Here is a 23,541-nt window from a genome sequence, read left to right as displayed (position 1 = left end):
GTTCTTTACATCTGTGTCTCTTCTGCCATCTAGCGAAATATTTTTAAACGACTGAGCTATGAGAGCAAATTTCCCCACATTTTGAACCCAGCAGTTTAAGTATGGGAAGTTAATTGGCAACTAGCATGTGCTCCCATGTCTTCAGAATGCTGAACTACACGAGTCTTGATGAGACCGTGTCTTATTACAGAAGCTGAAAACACTTTCCGTTTTTGTTGCTGGGCACAGGCAGGCATCCTATTCTGGTGTGCTTATAGCAGATTTTGATTTAGGGGTTAGTTACATGAAGAACTAGGGCCTGTTCTACCCACTATTTTCCTGAGCTCATTCCTTCTTCAACTCTTCATTCTCACCACTGTATCCAGGAAAACTTCACCTATCAGTTGAGTCTATGAATCCACCAAGATAGCTACTGCCAAACACACCTCTGGCTCCGTAAGTAAGTGTTCTTACATCTTCCTCTTCTGTTCCCCCCCAGATTGTATCCACTCTCCAATAGCTTGGACACATGCATGATGTCTTCTGTTTATATGCTGACAATTCAACAATCCTCTCAAGCCCTGCTGACTCCACCTCCTCCCTCTCTTACTGCAGCTCCCACCTCTCTGGGGGTCACGTGGACGCGCCTCCAGAATTTGCATGCAGACAGGCACACCCCTCCCTCTTTGCATTCCATATGCTCGTGATGTTTAATTAATTTCCCTTTTTTAAAAGTTAATATTCCTTTTTCTAAAATTAGGCAATTTGTTTTCTACTACTTATATGTAAGATTACTAATTTAACATTAAGCTACATATCTATTTCTACCATCTCAAAACACAGCCGACATTAGACATGACTTCAGAAGCAAGTGACTTCCAAAAACTCATATACACTTGAACCTTATATGGTTTTCCCTCTCACCTTCCCACTGCAAAAATGATCAGAACATGGCAGATAAATAAAGGCATTCTTACGCCAGATATCTCAGATCTCATAGTATATCAAAGGTTAAACAGATATGAACTGCCAAATATTTACCGTTTTCTCAGCTGCTTAGAAGATTTGGAAAAGACCCTGATGCTGTGAAAGATTGAGGGCAGAAGGAGAAAAGGGTGACAGAGGAGGAGATGGTTGGATGGCATCATTGACTCAACGGATATGAGTTTGATCAAACTCTGGGATATGGTTAAGGACAGGGAGGCATGGCGTGCTGCAGTCCATGGAGTTGCAAAGTGTCAGACACGACTGAGTGATGAAACAACAACAACTGCTTAGAAGATGGCAGGAGAAATTATGGGACAGAAAAGGTGCTTCTGAAACCAATATGGATGTTGTCATCAATTACTGTTTGTTGCAGGAGCCGAGATTCTGTAATACAGTCACTCGTTCTCATACATTTTTCTCAGTGGCGGGTGAAGAACCAAGTAAAAGGCAACAGGAGAGATAAATTAGTTAACACACATTTTAATAAGTACATTAAAGACATTCCAACCATTCCCCTTAGAGAAAGAAGATCAACTATTACCGTCCCCATTTCAGAGAGAAAGCAGCGAGGACAAGAGAGTCATGACTACCATAAGGCTCCAGTTGTCTGAGAGCAATCAGAACCCAGCAGGACCGTCCAGCTGAGGCAGAGAGCTGGGAACGATGAAAAGGAACAAAGGGGAAATGACAAAACCTGGGGCTGTGCCAGGAGGTCTTCTCTCAGGGTCTCAGTGTAAGTCTGGATCTCATACAGTTAAGCCACAGGAAAGGGACAATTCTCCCAGTGAAGGCAGATGAGAATTCATAGAAAACTCTTGAGTTCTGGCATTGGTAAAGGTTACCTTCCCACCATCATGATCCCGAGCGACTCCAATCTGCCAGGGGCAGTAGGACAGGATCTGGAAGGGCCCCGGGCTGCTGCATATAGACACCCAAGCTGAGGACAGCTGCAGAGTCCAGACCCCTCCTCGGGGGTGAAGTTGAGAAATCCCCTTCTTACCACTGACTCTCTTGCCACCCCCACCAGGCAGAATTTTGGCCATATTCTATTTTCCTGAGACCATTCCTCCTCCAGCTCCTCATTCTCCTCTCTGTATCCAGGAGAAGGATACCCATCAGTGATGCGTGAAAATCCACCAAGATCGTTACTGCCAAACACACCTCTGCTTCCAACCCTGTATCTCATTGTTTCTTCTTCTTCCTCTGCTTCCCACCAGATCCTGTCCACTTTCACTTCCCAGTATACTCTGCCCCATGTGAAGCCCTTACTGCCCAGCACCCCAGGCTCCAGATCAAATTGCTGACCATGCTGGCATTTGTTCATCCACCAGCCAGTGAACATCATACTCTTCCCATCTGGAGACACTGCGAGGTAGCCATTGGCTGGCCGGGAATTCAGGATGCTCCTCACTGTGGGGCCAAGGAGACAAAGGTGTGGCCTCACAAAAGATACAAATGAGATTTGTCCTGTAGGTTCTGGGGCCTTCATGACAACGGTGGGAGACTCCTCAGGGGACCAGGACAAAGACTGCTTTGACCTTGTGTTCAGACTGTTAGCAACTAGAAAGTTTCTAGCAATCTAGAAATTATAAACACAGAAAATTCAGGGCCTCAGGCAGTGCGATGAGACTGGAGAGGAAAAAAAGATAAGCACTGGGATCACTACAGCTGAGCAAATCTGGGGAAATGTTTATGGTCCTGAACTCAGGATAAAGAATTTGGAAAAAAAAAAAAAAGAATTTGGATACATTAGCCACATGAAGACCTTCCTCTTTAAAACAAACGAGCTGACCCATAAGTAATAAAAGCTTCACAGGAAAATGGTAATTTGCATACTTCAGCCACTATTCATCCTCTCCAGATACTCACTTGTCTTATATTCCAGATCCCTCATCAATTTTCCTAGAGTAAAAGAACAAAAGGACAGTGAGCAATTCTTGTTTTTTTGTTTTTCTTTAGCCACACTGCTCAGCTTTCGGGAAGACCAGGGATTGAACCCAGATCGATGGCAGTGAAAGCACGGAGTCCTACCCGCTGGACCACCTGGGAATTCTTGACAGGAAGCAGCTCTGGCACCACAGCTTCTCAGTCTCTCTTATGGTATCTCATATAACTTCAGCAATTAACAGGGGATCAGCAAAGTTCAAGTGAAACAGAGGAATTCAGGAGACACCCACAGCTGTCCAGTCTAAACAGTTTCATGTGAATATCCATGGCAACACGTGCTGAACCCTGTTTTAAACTAAATCCTAAACTTTTAGTCCTAAACCACACTATTTCTCTCCACTCTCAAAGAAACCTCTTTAGAGTCATTCTCTCACTATGTAATTTTATTTCAATTGTCGTTAAAACACATAACATTTACTGTCTTTACCATTTTTAAGTGTATAGTTCATTAATGTTAAGTATATCTAAATTTTTGTGCAACCAGTTTCCAGAACTTTTGCATTTTTTAAAACTTAAACTCTATGCTCGTTAAACAGCAGCTCCTCATTTCCCCCTCCTCTCTAACCTGGCAACTGCTAATCCACTTTCTGTTCCAATGGATTTCACTACCTTCAGTTCAGTTCAGTCGCTCAGTCGTGTCTGACTCTTTGCGACCCCATGAATCACAGCAAACCAGGCCTCCCTCTCTATCACCATCTCCTGGAGTTCACTCAGACTCGCGTCCATCGAGTCAGTGATACCATCCAGCCATCTTATCCTCGGTCGTCCCCTTCTCCTCCTGCCCCCAATCCCTCCCAGCATCAACGTCTTTTCCAGTGAGTCAAATCTTTGCATGAGGTGGCCAAAGTACTGGAGTTTCAGCTTTAGCATCATTCCTTCCAAAGAAATCCCAGGGCTGATCTCCTTCAGAATGGACTGGTTGGATCTCCTTGCAGTCCAAGGGACTCTCAAGAGTCTTCTCCAACACCACAGTTCAAAAGCATCAATTCTTTGGCGCTCAGCCTTCTTCACAGTCCAACATCCATACATGACCACTGGAAAAACCATAGCCTTGACTAGACGGACCTTAGTCGGCAAAGTAATGTCTCTGCTTTTCAATATGCTATCTAGGTTGGTCATAACTTTTCTTCCAAGGAGTAAGTGTCTTTTAATTTCCTGGCTGCAGTCACCATCTGCAGTGATTTTGGAGCCCAAAAAAGTAAAGTCTGACGCTGTTTCCACTGTTTCCCCATCTATTTCCCATGAAGTGATGGGACCGGATGCCATGATCTTCATTTTCTGAATGTTGAGCTTTAAGCCAACTTTTTCACTCTCCTCTTTTTAGAGACCTCATATACATGGAATCACACAGTACTTGTCTCTTTGTGACTGGCTCATTTCACTTAGCATTTTGTCCTCAAGGTTCATCCATGTTAGAGTATGTGTCACAGTTTCCTTCCTTTTTTAGGCTGCTGCTGCTGCTGCTGCTAAGTCACTTCAGTCGTGTCTGACTCTGTATGACCCAATAGATGGCAGCCCACTAGGCTCCTCTGTCTCTGGGATTCTCCAGGCAAGAATACTGGAGTGGGTTGCTGTTTTTAGGCTGGATAGTATTCAATTGTCTGCCTATGCCACATTCCATTTCTGCATTCATCCAGTGATGAACATTTGGGTTGCTTCTACTTCCTGTTCATTGTGAATAATGTTGCTATGAACATGAGAGTGCACATATCTCTTTGAGTGCCTGTTTTTAATTCTTTGGGAATTGGGAATGCTAGATCATATGGTAATTATGTGTTTAAAATTTTGTGGAAATGCCATACTGTTTTCCATAGCCTCCCAATCTTCTTTTACGTCATTGTTAGATATGAAATATATTTCTACCAACTCTGAGAACTGTTAACTATGATTCTACATTATGGAACAGTCTTAGACTATCACATGGAAGCCTCCATGGTTTGGACTTAGATTTCCTCCCCACTGTCCCTGCCTGGTGTGAATGACATGCAGGAACTCTGAGAAGGTGCAGCCACGATCAAAACTTAAAGAAACATTTCAGAGAAAGAAAGGAGGTTTTCTAGGCTCAGAACTCCCTCCTTTACCATGGAATCCTCTGAGTCCTTTCTCTAAACAAAGACATTTATCTGAAAATTCTTCCATCCGTTTTCTGATTGCAGGACTGATAGGCTTTTCAATCCAGAACTTCTTCTGAGGGTATCTAGAGATAATGAAGTCACAGTAAGTACTCCTGAGAGAAAGGCATGGTTTCCCACCGTCAGAGTATACCCATGTGAGCAAATACCAATAATGGACCAAAGAGGCAGATAGGAAAAGCTGCTTTTCCAAGTGGCTGGTTTCGACATCAGAGTGAGAGAGAAGAATACAGAGATCTGAAGAAAGGGCCATGATCCAAGGAGTCTTTATCCACCAACATGTCATTTATGGTGGTTTAGTTGCTAAGTTGTGTCTGACTATTGAGACCCCATGGACTGCAACCTGCCAGGCTCCTCTGTCCATGGGATTCTTCAGGCAAGAATACTGGAGTGGGTTGCCATTCCCTTTTCCAGGGCATCTTCCCAATTCAGGGATCAACCTGCAGATTTTTTTTTTTTTTTACCACTGAGCCACCAAGGAAGCCTAAAATCCTAGAGCTATACCTGAACAGGGACTTAAACAGATTAAAAGTCTGATGTTTGACCTACTGACTGAGCTATCTGGGCCCTCTTAAGTATCAAAACAAAATACTTAAATAACAAAATTACTAAGGAAAACCTCATGGAGATATATCAATCCTATTCCAAGAACACAAAGAATGTACCTTATTTTCAAGTGCATAGAAAGTGAAAGTGAAAGGGGGCTTCTCTGGTGGCTCAGAGGTTAAAGCGGCTGCCTGCAATGCAGGAGACCTGGGTTCGATCCCTGGGTTGGGAAGATCCCCTGGAGAAGGAAATGGCAACCCACTCCAGTATTCTTGCCTGGAGAATCCCATGGACAGAGGAGCCTGGTGGGCTGCAGTCCATGGGGTGGCAAAGAGTCGGACTGTCCAAAAATTTAAAACACACAATATAGAAAGTCTTGATAAAGTCCAAAATAGTAGAAATGGCAACATACTTGTCTGATCACAAAATATAAAAACTATGAAACATAAAGCTGTTAGAAAAACAAAAACACAGCACCATTGACAGATGTCCTCTTTTTTAAACAAATCTTATATGAAATAGCAAATGAAATTTAAAAATTTAAAATATCTAGAAAACAACAAAAAATACTATGGACTAGAAATTATAGCATATTTCAAAAACAAGGCTCCTAAATATATACACACAAAAATATACTAAAAATGGAAAAAAGAGAAAGGCAAGTAGAGAAGGCAAAAATAGATATAAACAAAACATATTCAGATCTAAACAATAAAATGTAAGGATATTATTTGTCAAACACTGCAGATACTTTTTAAATTATAAATGAAAGTGGTGGTTTTCCAGGAGCTATAAATACTAAATATTCCAATTAAAATGTGTCAGATGAATTTATTTTAAAAGAAAACAAAATTTTATGTTGCTTATAAGAGATACATAAAAATAACAGCCCAGATAGGTTGAGAGTTAAAGAATAAAAAGTTTAATAGTATGAAAACACTAATCAAAAGAAAACTAGAATAACTACTGATATCAGACAAAATACTCTAGGGCAAGAAGTCTCACACATTCTGTATCACCCTCATTTCTTATATAATCACTCATCTCCAACTGTCTCTGTCTGGTCTCCCCAGCCAGAATCTGGCAGCCTATCTCCTTTCCCCACCTGGTAACTGGTCCATGGTAAATGCTCAGATTATGCCAACAGTCCTGGTGTCTCTGGGATGAACTGTGTATTCTCAAAATACTTGGCTTTTATCTCTGTTCAAAGCTTCTGCCTATCGTTATGGGTATGGTTTTTGAAAACTGTCAGTGTTTAATGCCTAACACACTGGCTGAGAACCACTGCCAAAGAAACCATTATCCCTGTGACTCATATAAGTGTCTTCTTCTTATGAGCCAGCAGAGAGCAGGAAACCATCACTAACAAGCATGGAGGGCAATCTGATGAAGAAATGTGCTCTACAAAATGTGAGGGAGTGCAGCCAGGAGAGGTGGCTGGGAACCAAACAGGAATAAAAAGAACGAAAGGACACTGGGTCTTAGCAACAAATGTGTATTTTAAACTTTTTCAAATACTCTGCCACAATCTCCTCCCATTTCAACTCTGCCTATCCTCTTATCATCCTAAGTTCCAAGACAATAATTTTTCTAGGACATTCTGTGGAATACCTTTCATATTACACTTTCTAGAAGAACCTCTCTTCTTCCAAATAACCCCTTTCAGCCCTTGCCAAATTTCAATAAGTTACGGTGACAGAAAGAAAAAGGAACACCTGAGTGGTTAAAAACATAAAGCAAGCAGCACTTACCTGCTTGTTCTGTCACTTGGGTCCTAGAAAGGAAGAGAAGACAGACTGTCATGGAAATAAGGTTCCCAGAAGCTGACGCTGTTCCTTATGATGAGCTCGCTGGGAATGGGTACACAATAGGACTGAACAGAGAATTTTCTGGTGGGCTTGGACCTGTGCTATTCTCCACTGTGGTATCAGTTTATGGGGACACGTTTCCCCTTCCTTTCCTCCATTTGAGTCTAGAATATCCTCTCCAGGAAAACTTGCTTGATCTGTTGACTTCTATTGTCTATCAGATTAAGACTAAAATCTCAGAATGCCTTTGAAGGCCTCTACTCAGCTGGCTCCATCTTACCTAGCCCATCTTCCCTTTAACTTCTTCTTCACTTAAGCTGACTCCTCCAGAAAGGGAGCCCCTTTCACTCTATGTACCTTCCTATCTTCCAAACGCTCTTCCTCAGCACCTGCAGGCTTCCCAGGTGGCTCAGTGGTAAAGAATCCTCCTGTCAGTGCAAGAGCCACAGGAGACTCAGGTGCAACCCCTGGGTCAGGAAGATCCCCTGGAGGAGGAAATGGCTAACCCACTCCAGTATTCTTGCCTGGAAAATCCCATGGACAGAGGAGCCTGTGGGCTACAGTCCGTGGGGTCGCAAAGAGTCGGACAGGACTGACAGGCATGCTGCACCTGCACCCACCTTTTTAATTATCACACTCATTAAGTTTATCATCACATTCATGTGTTTCATTTTAACCAATGCACCTCCACAAATGGAATGTTCAACTCCTCTTTCCTGCTAACACAAATCTTTACATTTTCCTCAAGTCTACCATTAAGAGCTGCTTCGTCCATGAAGCCTTCCCTGACTAGCCTTTTCCAGAATTCCTGCAGCTTCTAGTCTGATCATAAGATTTAACACTCAATTATTTCTTATAATTATAAATGTATATGTATGGATGTGAGAGTTGGACCATAAAGAAAGCAGAGCATTGAAGAATTGATGCTTTGAACTGTGATGTTAAAGAAGACTCTTGAGAGTCCCTTGGACTGCAAGGAGATCAAACCAGTTAATCCTAAAGGAAATCAGTCCTGAATATTCATTGGAAGGACTGATGCTGAAGCTGAAGTTCTAATACTCTGGGCACCTGATGTGAAGAAACAACTCATTGGAAAAGACCCTGAAGCTGGGAAAGAATGAGGGCAGGAGGAGAAGGGGACGACAGAGGAGATGATTGGATGGCATGACCAACTCAATGGACATGAGTTTGAACAAGCTCCAGGAGTTGGTGATGGACAGGGAAGCCTGGTGTGCTGCAGTCCATGGGGTTGCAAAGAGTCACCACGACTAAGAGACTGAACTGAAGTGACTGACAGATCTTACTATCTCAGTGTAACATCTGTGCATATCACAGTCTCCCGCCCACTGTGATTTGGGACTTACAACCTATTGGTTTGCTAATTAACCTGTCAAGAACTCAACAAATGAGAACAAAACCTTGTCTCTCCTGACTCCTGGTCCAAATCTCCTGCTAATGGCGCAAGAGGTACAATTTAACTGGTCCCTCACCTGCAAAAGTTCAAGTGCTGGCTGCTGAGCCTTCTTCTCTAACTAAAAAATCAGGGTCTCCAGCCGGATGACCTCCTCAGAGCCCTTGGTAACGTGGCTGTTCCTCCCTCCAGTGAGCTGTTGCTCCATTCCCTCCAGCCACTCCAACAGGTACTGCTCCCTTTCTCTCAGGAACTGATGGCCCTGCTCAAACACTGATGCTATGCCTTGCTTGTGGCTCTGGAATTTTGCCTAGTAAAGGCAGAAAGACAAAGAGGATTTCTCCTGAGAGGCTGGAAAACACCAGAATGTCTGTCTGCGGATAAGTTCAGAACTAGAATCCCTTCTATCACACCCACTTTATCCTCATCCCTCGTTATCCCCCCTCCCCTCAAGATATACACACACACACACAAACACACACACAGTTCTCTCTCTCTCTCCCACCCAACACAGGTACACAGAACATTCACTCGAAACTTCTTGTACCAGCAGGGCCTGAATCTCATCTTTTCCTGTAGACTGAAAATTCTGAATCCTGTCCCTGTCTCCCTTCAGAATCTTCAGATCGTTTAGAATTTTACCCTATGGGTGGGGAAAAAAACATGAATAATCTCAAGATGAAGATGAAAATGCCCTCAATAAGAAAAGACACCTGCAAAATGATTTCAGAGTGAAATCAGATATGTAGTATTTTAAGATAACTAGGTTGGAATAGTTTTCATCCTAGTTAATGAAGAAGAAACAAAGTGAGTGCTATGTTAGCTTAGAGTAGCTTCTCAGAAGTGAGATAAAATGCATGTTAAACTTATACTGTACTGTATGTCAATTACATCTCAATAAAACTGGGAGAAAATAAGTGAGATAAAATAAAATTTATTATCATTACAGCTACTAAGACTTATAGTGTAGTTTTTATATTTACACTGTTTCTTTCCACCAAAAATATGGATACTTTATATTAAAATTAACTGATAACATAGAAATAAAAAAGAAAATCAACACAAACTAATGAAAGAAAATATATATCACTCCAAATCACTGAGTGAATGACTAAATTGATTTTAAGATTTTGTTAACCAAGGACAAAAGGGAAATAGTGATTCATGTAATCCTTTATCAGACAGGAGGAAAAATACTAGTACATCAGAAAAAAATAATATTTTCCCTGAAATTAAATTCTGAAAGGTAATTCATATAAGATGCAATATTCTCAAAAATATTTTTATAATACAGATGAAGCACACACTTTGAAGCTAAGTATCAAGACAGCTATCAAGAGCACTGGTATTCCACACTGCTGGTTGAGGCTTGATCAGATGTTTCAGAAATTAAAACATCAAGGCAGTGGGACAGACTTGCTATTATGAGAGATATAAAAACAAACCAGTTTATTATTCAAATTAGAAGAATACATGTTGCCAAGAACTTACCATGCTCCAGAATTTGAACCTTCCCCTTACAATTGTTAGAGTGGCTATTATTTTAAAAAAATGAAAGATAACAAGTATTGGTGAAGATGTGAAGAAAAGGAAACCCTGGTACACTATTAACGAGAATGGAAACTGGCACAGTCATGGAAAACACAACAGATGCTTCTCAAAAAACTAAAAATAGAACTACCATTTGATCCAGCAATCCTATTTCTAGGTATTTATCAAAAGGAACTAAGATCAGGATCTCGAAGAGACATCTGTACTCCCAGGTTTATTGCAGCATTATCCTCAACACCCAAGCTGTGGAAACAACCTAATGTCCAAGGGATGAATGGATAAAGACACTGTGGTATACACATACAATGGAATCTTACTCAGCCTTAAAAACAGAAGAAAATCCTGCCATTTGCAACCACACGGAAGGACCTGGAGGATATTATGCAAAGTGAAATAAGCCAGGCACAAAAGACAAACACCATATCATCTCACATGTACGAGGAATCCAAAACTCGCAGAAGCAGAGTAGAATGGTGGTGCAGCTGAGTGCAGCTGGTGGTGCAGCAGAACGGCGGTGCAGCTGGAGGGGCGTGTAACGGGGAGGCGATGGTCAAAGGGGAAAAGTTTCAGTTATGCAAGATAAGTAAGTTCTATATCACAGTGCTTACAGATAACAATACTGTGTTGTATAGTTAAAATTTGCTAACAGGATAGATCTTACGCTAAGTGTTCTCTCTCTCACACACACAGTAAGACAATAATAATAATAAATTGGGTGGGAGGAAACTTTGGGAGGTGATGAATATGTCTCTGGCCTTGATGGTAGTGATATACTTATCCCCAAACTTAAGCTGCATACAGTAAATATATGGACAGCTTTTTATGTGTCAATTATACCTCAGTAAAGTGTTTATTAAAAAAATTTTGGACCTTATCCTGAAGGTGCAATAGAACTTTTTTGGCTCCAAGAACAGAGCTGGGGTCCAGCAAGCTTTTTAGCCGATAAGGCTGCACAGCCTTCTCCAGCAGAACCGCAGCCTGGTGCCTGTGCTCCCGGGACTCCCGACACGTGACACACAGTATCCGCTGGTCATCCTTGCAGTAGTAATGCAGCTTCTCCAAATGCTGCCCGCACAGCTGCTCCGCTCTCTGCGCGAGTGGTCGGTCCTCCTTGGGTTGTCTCTCCTCATCTACTTTCATCCTCCAGATGTTCTCCACTATGCTGGCCATCTGCCACACATGGCGGATATTCTCTTTCTTAAAGGCTGTCTTGCAGAGAGAACAACATAATGGCTGCTGAGCAGATTCACAGACCTTAATGATGCGGTGAGAGCAGGAGACGTGACCACAGTCGATGGTAACGGGCTCCTTCAAGAAGTCAAGACAGACAGAGCACAGCACCTCGTCCTCCAGTTTCCTCAGAGGAGAGGCAGCGGCCTTGACTGCAGTGCTGAAACCCTGCAGAGCGCTCCTTCTCAAAACGAAGAATGACCTTCTAAGAAGATACGAAGGAAAAACAGAAACTGTGAATTTTTTCAACATTAAAATGAAACTCATGAGAAAATAGTTTTTATGGTCAAACTGTTCCCAACCTTTTCCCTCCAAACCCAAAGTTCCTTCCAGACCACTGTTCAGAACAGATTCCAGCCTGCAAAGCTACCCTGGTATTAGTTTCAGGCAGTCAGCTTTTCTGTAAACATTTTAAAGGGTACTAATACGTGTGAGTATTCTAGAAGATTATAGTATTGGGAAAGTAAATACCTAATAAAGTCTAAGGAATTTCCCTCACTCTAAGTAGATCAGCTTTAGTGAAAATATTTGCTGTAAATGATTCAATAGTAAAGAATAGGAATTACAAAAATTTAGGGCTTAGGTCCAGTGGTTAAGAATTTGCAGTCCTACTGCAGAGGGCATGGGTTTGTTCCCTGATTGGGGAACTAAGATCCTACATGCCACACAGTGTGGCCAAAAAAATTATAATTATAAAAACGTTAGGGCTATATTTTAAAACTCATCTGAGAACATGAGACTTAGATTATTAGAAACTATTAGGTTCAACCATAGGTCTTTTATTCATATGCTGCCTTGTAAACCTCGTTATGATTTAAACTAATGGTTTTCAAACATTTCTGGAAACATCACAGTTAGAAACGCATTCACATCCCAGTCTAGCAAATTAACACATGCACATGCGTATGCACACACATGCTAAAACATGAGTTTTGTTCTATATCATTTACTCTGACTTTTAAAACTGCAGTCCATCTTTAAAATGCTGGTTATAACTCATAAAATTGATGCCATGATATAAGCCATTGCAATCGATAATTTGAAAATCCCTAATTTAAACCACACCAACTTTACCACTAACCCTAACCTCTACCCAGAAATGCAAACTCTAGGGAGCCACAGAAGCCTATTGTGTCACCACTTGCAGCTTAAATTCACATCTCCAATTGCATTATTTTCCTCATTGTTCTTATTCCTTGGTAAGAGCTACCAACAACTACCCCATTACCCAAGCTAAAACCTAGGCATGATTTTAGACACCTCATTCTTTCTCTACCACCTCCCGTATCTGGTCACTGAATTAATAGAATATCTGACATAAAAATTTCACTGCATGGCCTTAACAGCAGAATGCAGATGACAGGAAAAAAAAAAAAAAGTCAATGAACTTGAAGAAGGTGCAATAAAAATTTTATATCTTATTAACAGAATTTTTTTCTAAAAAGCAGAAACTCAGTAGCATATGAAATATCAAAAGGTCTAACATTCATGTCATTAGAGTACCAGGAAAAGAAATTGGTAAAGGAAAAAACAGAGAAAAAGTTAGCTGAAAACTTCTCAAGTATGTATGGCAAAAGACACAGATTTACAGATTCAAGAAGCTCAGCAAATGCCAAAAAGAATAACTTAAAGAAAAACCACCCCAAATACACCATCATCAAACTGCTGTAAAGCAAAGATGAAGAAAAAATTCTTGAAAGCAATCAGAAAAAAATAACATCACAATGAGGGGAAGGATGAGTCAGATGCTGGCACATTTCTTGTTAGAAACCATAAAGGTCAACAGACAGTGGGAGAAACATCTGGAAAGTGCTGTGAAAAGTCCTGTCAATCCAGGGTTCTACAGCAGTAAAATATCCTTCAGAAATGAAAGCAAAATATAAATATTTTCAGATGAAAGAAAACTGAGAAAATGTTATCACCAGTAAACCTGCCCTAAAAGAACTGCTAATGCAAGTTCTTCAGGCTAATGTGAAATTCCACAGGGACATTCGGAACTTCAGGAATAACAAGAGAACAGAAGAAAGGGCAACAGACATGGTAAACATTTGGATAAATACAGTAGCTTATTTTATACCTCACAAGTTCTTTAAGATATGTAGGACAGTTGGAAGCAAAAATTGTAACATCATTAGAGAGATTATGTAGATGTAATACATAAGACAATTATAGGGAAAGTGATCTATATGGTTGTAAGGCTTCTTTTAGGTTGTAAGGCTTCTTCAACATTTTATTTGAAGTTGCAAACTTTTAACTCTGCTTAGCTTTTTAACTCTAAGGTCTGTATACTGTAACCCAGAGACCAACACCGAAAAATACTATGACGAGATATAGTCAAAAGCTAACAGGTAATTAACTTGGAATATTTAAAAGTATTAGAAATAAGTGAAGAGAAGGCAAGAAAAATGAAATAGAGTGTAAAAAAATAGGGTACAAAAAAATAATAGAATAGTGGACCCAAGTTCAACAATGTTAATAATTACATTAAATATGAATAGTCTAGACACACCTACTAAACGAGATTGTCAAAATGGTTTATAAGAAAGACAAAACTATGTTCTACCTCCAAATAGAAAGTTAAATGTAGTAATATAGATCTCTAAATATCTATATTATTGTTAGATACTAAATATAATAATATAGATCTTTAAAAGTAAAAGAATTGAAAAAAGTGTACCATCTAGCAAACTCTAATCAAAATAAAGCTGGAGTAGCTATGTTAATATTAAATAAAGTAGACTTCAGAACAGGCTATGTTACAAGGGATAAATAAGACTATTACATAATGATAAAGGGGTTATTTCTCCAAGAAAATATGCTAATCACAAACGTGTGTGCAACAGCACCACCAAAAGAAACAAAATCTGAATTGTTGGTGTTCCAGAAGGAGAAGAGAGGGAGACTGAGGCAGAAAAACTATTTGAAGAAACAAGGTCTGAAATAAACAAATGGGACCTAATTAAACTTAAAAGCTTTTGCACAATGAAGGAAACTATAAGCAAGGTGAAAAGACAGCCTTCTGAATGGGAGAAAATAATAGCAAATAAAGCAACTGACAAAGAATTAATCTCAAAAATATACAAGCAGTTCCTGCAGCTCAATTCCAGAAAGATAAATGACCCAATCAAAAAATGGACCAAAGAACTAAATAGACATTTCTCCAAAGAAGACATACAGATGGCTAACAAACACATGAAAAGGTGCTCAACATCACTCATTATCAGAGAAATGCAAATCAAAACCACAATGAGGTACCATCTCACGCTGGTCAGAATGGCTGCTATCAAAAAGTCTACAAACAATAAATTCTGGAGAGGGTGCAGAGAAAAGGGAGCCCTCTTACACTGTTGGTGGGAATGCACACTGGTACAGCCACTATGGAGAACAGTGTGGAGGTTCCTTAAAAAACTGGAAATAGAACTGCCATGTGACCCAGCAATCCCACTGCTGGGCATATACACCGAGGAAACCAGAATTGAAAGAGACGTATGTATCCCAATGTTCATCACAGCACTGTTTACAATAGCCAGGACATGGAAGCAACCTAGATGTCCATTGGCAGATGAATGGGTAAGAAAGCTGTGGTACATATACACAATGGAATATTACTCAGCTAGTAAAAAGAATGCATTTGAATCAGTTCTAATGAGGTGGATGAAACTGGAGCCTATTATACAGAGTGAAGTAAGTCAGAAAGAAAAACACCAATACAGTATATTAACGCATATATATGGAATTTAAAAAGATGGTAACGATGACCCTATATACAAGACAGCAAAAGAGACACAGATATAAAGAACAGACTTTTGGACTCTGTGGGAGAAGGCGAGGGTGGGATGATTTGAGAGAATAGCACTGAAACATGTATATTATCATATGTGAAATAGATCGCCAGTCTAGGTTCAATGCATGAGACAGGGTGCTCAGGGCCAGTGCGCTGGGATGACCCCGAGGGATGTGATGGGGAGGGAGATGGGAGAGGGGTTCAGGATGGGAAACACATGTACACCCATGGCTGATTCACGTGAATGTATGGCAAAAACCACTATAATATTGTAAAGTAATTAGCCTCCAATTAAAATAAATAAATTATTTTTAAAAAATTAAAAAAATAAAGAAAGAAACAATGGCTAAAACTTTCCCAATCTGGGAGAAATTTGCGTATTCAAGTTCATAAAGCTATTAGATCACCCTATTACTTCAGTCTGAAACGATCTCCAAGATACATTATAATAAAACTGCCAAAAATGTAAGACAAGGACAGAATCCTAAAATCAGCAAGAAAAAAGAAGACTGTAAACTACAAAGCTGCTCCTATTAGGCTAGCAGTAGATTTCTTAGCAGAAATTCTATAGGCCAGGAAAGAGTTGGATGATATATTCAAGAATTAGATGTTAATTACATATTGAGAAGTCTCTATCTGACAAAGTTGTCCTTTATTAAGGAGAAACAAAGACTTTGGGCTTCCCTGGTAGTGCAGCAGTAAAGAATCTGTCTGCAATGCAGGAGATGTGGGTTTGATCCCTGGGTCAGAAAGATCCTCTGGAGAAGAAAATGGTACTCCATTCCAGTATTCTTGCCCAGAAAATCCCACGGACAGAGGAGCCTGGCAGGCTACAGTCCATGGGGCTGCTAAGATTTGGACATGACTTAGCAACTAAACAACAACAAAAACTTTACCAGATGGTTTGACAGAAAACAACAAAATTCTGTAAAGCAATTATCCTTCAATAAAAAAATAAATTAAAAAATAAGTAAAAACATAATTTACAACAAAAAGGAAAAAAAAGACTTTACCAGATGGGATTTCTCTGATGGTCCAGTGGTTAAGAATCCACCTGCCAATGCAGGGAACATGGGTTCAATCCCTGGTCCAGGAAGATCCCTCATGCTGTGGAGCAACTAAGCCCGTGTGCCACAACTCCTGAGCCCGCATACCACAGCAAGAGAGACCACTGCAATGAGAAGCCTGCACACTTCAACCAAGAGGAGCTCCTGCTGACTGCAACTAGAGAAGGCCCAAACACAGCAATGAAGACCCAGTGCAGCCCAATAAATAAACAATATAATCACACGAAATGTTTACAAAACACTATTTAAAAAAGAAAGACTTCACGAGACAAAAACTGAGGGAGTTTCTCACCACTAGACCTTCCTTCCCTTGTAGCTCAGTCGGTAAAGAATTTGCCTGCAGTGCAGGAGACCCGGGTTCGATCCCTGGGTTGGGAAGATCCCCTGGAGAAGGAAATGGCAACCCACTCCAGTATCCTTGCCTGGAAAATCTCATGGACAGAGGAACCTGGTGGATTGCAGTCCATGGGGTCGCAAAGAGTCGGGCACGACTGAGCGACTAACACAACACAGACCTTCCTTACGGGAAATGCTAGAAGGAGTTCTTCAAGTTGAAATGAAAAGATGCTAATTAGTAATATGAAAACATACAAATACATAGAACACATAGGTAGAGAGTGAATAAATAGTCAAATTCAGAAAACTCTCATACTGTAATATGCTAGTGTGTTGGCCACTTAACTATAGCATAAAGGTTAAAAGACAAGAACATTAAAAATAACTACACAGTTACTATAATGTCTTAATAAATACACAATACCAAAAGAGGTAAAATGCCAGGGTCCAGCCCCGGTGGATCCAGGGTGATTCGAAGGTGGGGACGGAGTCGGCGTCCTGGAAAAAGCTTATTTAATTACAGATATAGAGGGAGATTAGAAACAGATAGTGTAGTAGGAGAATTAATGGAGAAAAGAGGCTGAATAACTGGTTTACATGGAATACTAATCACCACCTACGTAGGCCACAGGAGTCTTTCCATTCTCCTGAGGGAGAGGAGGCACTGAGGCCTCCCCGGTCCGATCTTAGAATCCCAGGCAGAATTAGCAGGCTTGGTGAGTACCCACATTTCAGATGGGAATTCAGCCAGGAAAGCGGGGAGCAAGAAAGAAACGACATGGGGGAATCAGTCTTTCCAGAAACTGATCCGATCTCTTGATTTTTCAGGTTTGTTTATATACCTTTTTGTTATACATAGGGATGAATACAGAGTCACGCGGGGGTCAGCAGACCTGACCCTTGTCACAATCAGGTGCTTCATATAAAATTATACAAAGGTCTTATGAGTTTCATCATCTTCTAGCCATGAGATCTGCTGACATTTTATGGCCCTTTCTGATACCCGTCAGTTAACCAGAAAACTTATTTTTCCAGGGGTGATTTTTTTTCTTAAATCAGGCGCCACCCTCCAAATAAAGTTGCATTCCTATAGGGTGAGGGTGTAGTGAGTTACAATCAAGAAAGGAATTTACTTAACCTAAGGTTTAACATGATTAATCTTAAAGGTTAATACTTAGTTCTCCTATATACTAATTATATTCATTATAAGGGCAGGAATATGGAGATTTAGCAGCAAATATTGGCTCAACAAATGTAAACCGTTCACCAATGTTCCCCTTAAGATCTATTTTGTCTTAAGATAGTGATAAAGTTACATTTTTACATAGCATAGTGATTTATAACAAAGTACAGTGATCTATATATAACAAGAGAAAATTAATTAACACAAAAAGTCTAGTATTGCTAACATCAAAAAACTACTATATTTCCTTTTCTATATTCCAAATACATTGATTAATATATTCCCAGGTGCCTAAGGATATGGAGGCCTGATGGCAATCATTGACTCATCAATGAAAAAAGCCCTACGCTAATACTCCAAACTCTCTGTGCTGTTTATGGTTGAGAGGTTGTCACACGAGCTAGTCTGTCAGCAGAGAGGTTTGACCTGAGACATCCTGGTCACACCCAGGGCAGGGAATTAACAGTAATTATTGGCACGACAAATGAAAAAACCCTTCACCAATATAATTCCTAATCAACCCACTAATACTATACTAATGGTCTTCTAACTTCTCAAAAGAGTCTATATTTAGAAAGTTTTAAAACATCCCGTGCCTCTTACAGTTGGGAGGCTGTAAACAATCACACGTGGCCGGACGAGCCTGATCAGGCAGGCCAGAGAACCTTCAGAGTTTGTAAGGTGAAACACTCTTGTCACGCCCAGGAATTTTTATTAACTGGAGCTGCAAGTTAACTCCTTCTCCGAGAGAAATGGTTATGGGGGAGAGCCCCCCGTAAAGTACTCTGGTTTTGGGGGTAGATGCTCAGGAACAGGGGGTTTCCAGAGGCTTGATCACGCCTTTGCGTATGCTAAGCTTCCTTCCTCATGACCTTTGCCATGGGCGGAGTTCCTCACGCTGGCTCCCAACAGTAAAATTTGACATTAAAAGTGTAAATAGGTGAGAAGTAAAAGGGTAGAGTTTTTGCATGTTAGTGAAATTAAGTTGCTCTCAGTATAAAATAGACTGATAACATCTACAAGAGGTTTTATGTAAGCCTTGAGGTAAACATAAAGCACAAAAACTTACAGTAGATTCACAAAAGAGAAGAAAATCAGAGCATACCACCACAGAAAATACCAATTCACAAAGGGAGGCAGCAAGAAAAAAAGGAACTGCAAAACATCCAGAAAGCAATCAATAAGATGGTATCAGTAAGTCCTTACATATCAATAATTACCCTAAAGGTAAACATATAGAATTCTTCAGTCAAAATGTACTGGATGGATTAAAAAAATTCAACTATAAGCTGCCTGCAAGATACTCACTTTCAGCTGTAAGTTCACTCATAGGCTTAAAGTAAAGGGGTGGAGAAAAAATAGTCCATGCAAGTAGAAAACAAAAGAGAGTGAAGGCAGCTTTACTTGTATCGGAGAAAATAGACTTTAAGCTGAAAACAATAATAGATAAAGAAGGTCATTGTATAATAATAAAGGGGTCAATTCATCAAGTGAGTGAAAATTGCTCAGTTGTGTCTCTTTGCAACCCCATGGATTACATAGTCCATGGAATTCTCCAGGCCAGAATACTGGAGTGGGTGGCCCATCCCTTCTCCAGAGGATCTTCCCAACGTAGGAATAGAACCAGGGTCTCCTGCATTGCAGGCAGATTCTTTACCAACTGAGCTATCAGGGAAGCCCAATTCATCAAGAGAATACAGCAACTATAAATATATAAGCACCCAACATCAAAGCACCTAAATGTGTTAAGCTAACAGGTCTGAAGGGAGACAACAATAAAATAGTAGCAAGGGACTTCAATATTCAAGCAATGAACAGATCATCCATCTAGACAGAAAATCAGAAACACTGGACTTCAACCATACTTTAGTCTAAATGGACGTAACAGACGTGCAGTAGCGGCAGAATATACTTTTTTTTGGTTGCCATGCTGTATAATACATCCCAAGAACTTACATATAACTGGAAGTTTGCACCTTTTGACTACCTTCATGCATTTTGCCCACCCTACTCTCACCTCTCACAACCACCAATCTGTTCTCAGTATCTATGAGCTTGGTTTATTAGATTTCTCAAACAAGCAAAAATAGAACTACCAATAGATCCAGCAATCCAACTTCTGGGTACATATTCAAAGGAAATAAAAACAGGATATCAAAGAGCTATCTGCACTCCCATGTTTTTGCAGTATTATTCCCAATAGGCAAGATATGGAAACAACCTAAGTGTCCCTCTATGAATGAATGGATAGAGAAGGTGTGATATATATATATTAATGGGTGTATGTGCTCAGTTGCTCAGTCATGTCTGACTCTTGGTGACCCATGGACTGTAGCCCACCAGGCTCCTCTGTCCATAGAATTTCCTAGGCAAGAATACTGGAGTGGGTTTGTCATTTCCTCCTTTAGGGGATCTTCCCAGCCCAGGGATCAAACCCACTTCTGTGTCTCCTGCATGGGCAGGCAGATTCTTTACCACTGAGCCACCTGAGAAGCCCTCCATATATTAATATAAAATTTTGTTGTTGTTTAGTAGCTAAGTCATGTCTGACACTATTGTGACCCCCATGGACTATAGCCCACCAGGCTCCTCTGTCCATGGGATTTTCCCAGGCAAGAATACTGCAGTGGGTTGCTACTCCCTTCTCCAGGGAATCTGCATTACAGGTGAGTTCTTTACCACTGACTCACCAGGGAAGCCCTAATAAACAGTATAATATATCTAATAGGATATTATTCAGCCATGAGAAAGAAGGAAATCCTGCCATTTGTGACAACTTGGATGGACCTTGAGGGCACTACGTTAAGTGAAATAATTCAGACAGAGAATGGCAAATACTATATCACTTATGTGGAATCTAAAAAACACAACTCACAGAAATAGAGTATAGAATTGAGGTTACTAGGGGCTAGGAGAGTGGGGAGATCAGAAAGATGTTGGTCAGAGGGTACAAACTTCCAGTTAGAAGATGAACAAGTTCTGGGAGCCTAATGCACTGCATTGTGATCACAGGTAACAGTACTGTACTAAGAGAGTAGATCTTAAATCTCACCACAAAAAATAAACAGTAATTATGTGACACAGTGGTGGTGCTAGCTAACAATGATGGTAATCACATTGTAATATGTTTCAAATCAGCATGCTGTACACTTTAAACTTGTGCAACTCTTTGTTTGTGCAACTCAATCATGTGCAACTCTTTGTGAACCCATGGACTGTAGCCTGCCAGGCTCCTCTGTCTATAGAATTTTCCAGGCAATGATACTGGAGTGGGTTGCCTTTTCCTACTCCAGGGGATCTTCCCAACCCAGGGATCTAACCTGTGTCTCTTGCATTGGCAGGCAGATTCTTTACCACTGTGCTGCCAGGGAAACCACTTTAAATTTATGTATCAATTATAGCTCAATAAAGTCTGGGGGTGGGGCGGGGGGGAGGGCGGAGAAGAAAATGCCAAAGATCCTACAAAAACGAAGCAGAATAAATGAGTTTTACAAAGTCACTATTTTAAAAATTGTTTGTTAATATACACAAATAAATGGACTAGTGAAGATTGACAATTTTTTAAAAGTGCATTTACAACAATACCATAAAACATGAAATAAATACAAATCTTACAAAATATGTGTAAGATCTTTATGCCATAAGCTAATAAATTACAAAAAACATGAAAGAAATCTAGGTAAATGGTGAAATACACTATATTAATAGGATAGATAGGCTCAGTATTCTTAAGATGCCATGTTAAACCGTGGAAAAGCCAAGGGGGCACCACTGTAAAGCTGTTCTTAGGGCATCAGTTGGCCTTAAGCCAGCCATGAAGCTCTCCTCCAGCACCACCATCATTCCCATACTGGGGGATAATAATAATAACCCGTACATCCCAGAGGACTGCAGAAAGGATTCAATGAGGTCAGGTAAATAAATGAAAATCACTCTGGAGCGCAAAATACCCTACAGAATGCTGGTTCTGTCTCCTCTGCAGTGCCCCCAACCAGCACAGCACCTGGCCCACCCCGCGCTCACTTGGGCCGCCTGCCACTAGGCAATCACGGACAAGACCTCAGTAACTGGGCTCTGCTGGAGCCTCTGCGACCACTGCCAGGCCCTTCCAGGCAACCCCAGCCTTGCCAGCGCCTCCGGGACCCCAGCCCCTCAGTCTCGCCTCTCGGACCGTCCGGAAAGGCCTCCACCGGGCAGACCACAAGGTGTAAGGGTTCCTCAGGGACCCCAGTGTTTGCGGACTTGCCTCTCGCACCCAGGTCAGGTGGGGAAAAGGAAAACCCAGAGACACCAGGGGGATTCACTGGCTACGAATGCTTTTAAAATAAGTTGTTTGTACCGTGTTGTGATCTTCAACAGTCCTGTGAGGCAGGGCTCAAAGACACTGGTAGGCCTATTTTACGAATTAGTCAGAAGAACAAAAGTAATGCAGCGGAGACCAACTGGCCAAGATGGCAGCCCTCACGTCTACCAAGTCCCAGTGGGCTACCTCGGGTGAGCCCTGTGGTCGCCTGGCAACGCGGGACCCCCTTGCTCCCAGGCAGGCCTCCGGTTTCCTGGACCTAAAAGTGAAGATCTTTCCCTTTGTACTGCGGAGGTAGGTGTGGGGGGCGCCCGAGGCGGGGTTCATCCATCCAGAGGCAGGTGCTTCTTGCGTTTTCACCATTCATTTACCTTTGCCCCTTTGAAAATCCCAGCATTTTGAAGAGCTCATGGACCACTGGAGTCCCACCAATCTGGACAGCCATACCCATATCCCAGAATTCGATATTTTTCCCTGAAGTCTTAGGGCCTTCATATGATGCCAGGCACCCCATTATTTTTTACCTCAGACTAAGCATGCATGTTGGTGATGGACAGGGAGGCCTGGCATGCTGCAATTCATGGGGTCACAAAGAGTTGAATACGACTGAGCGACTGAACTGAACTGAACTGAAGCATGCATGTTGGCAAAGTGCAGTGTCCCCTATAACCAACTAATCCTGTCTTGTCACATATAACCTCCCTAATCGAATTCAGATTTGTGAGGACAAATATGAATCCCAAAACCAAATAGGGGCACAAAAGATAAAAAAGATCAGAGTAGTCATGAAGAAACATTTTTGCATGAAACTTACATCTCTACTACTTTTAAACCAGACAGCCTAATCAAGTTCTGTGAAGCCAGCATTATCCTGCCACCAAAGCCAGATAAAGACTTGACTGCTTATATTCCTCTGCATTTTCTTGGATTAGAGAAGTGGCCCACTCTTCCCTGTTATGGGCTGTCCTCCTGGAGGTGGATTGAATGGTGGCCACCCCACCCCCCGCAAAAAAAAGACATGCCTACATTTGAATCCCCAGAACCCGTGAAGTTTAACTCATTTGGAAAAAACATCTTAAGATGAGACCATCCTGGACTACCAGGGTGGACCCTAAATCCAATCCAAATGTCCTTATAAGAGAAACACAGAGAAAAGGAAGAGGCAATGTGAAGACAGAGGCAGAGCTTCAGGTGACTCAGTCACTATTCAAGAAACACCTAGAATCAATAGAAGCTGGAATATACAAGGAACAAACTCCCTCCTAGAGCCTCTGGTT

General features: G+C 41.1%; 1 protein-coding gene across 1 annotated transcript; it reads right to left on the bottom strand.

The window, feature by feature from the left end:
• Nucleotides 1-1,686: 1,686 nt before the first annotated feature.
• LOC128055590 (tripartite motif-containing protein 26-like) lies at nucleotides 1,687-22,709 on the bottom strand. The gene is given in 10 exon segments (XM_052648191.1): nucleotides 1,687-1,775; nucleotides 1,778-1,927; nucleotides 1,930-2,376; nucleotides 2,836-2,868; nucleotides 4,995-5,110; nucleotides 7,343-7,365; nucleotides 8,890-9,120; nucleotides 9,358-9,453; nucleotides 11,274-11,796; nucleotides 22,636-22,709. Coding segments are annotated over 10 exon segments (1,782 nt in total).
• Between the last annotated feature and the right edge of the window lie 832 nt (nucleotides 22,710-23,541).

The sequence above is a fragment of the Budorcas taxicolor genome, chromosome 11, assembly GCF_023091745.1.
Source record: "Budorcas taxicolor isolate Tak-1 chromosome 11, Takin1.1, whole genome shotgun sequence".
NCBI classification, from domain to species: domain Eukaryota; kingdom Metazoa; phylum Chordata; class Mammalia; order Artiodactyla; family Bovidae; genus Budorcas; species Budorcas taxicolor.
The sequence above is the reverse complement of the archived record's forward strand: the minus strand, read 5'-3'. Positions and strand labels throughout refer to the sequence as shown.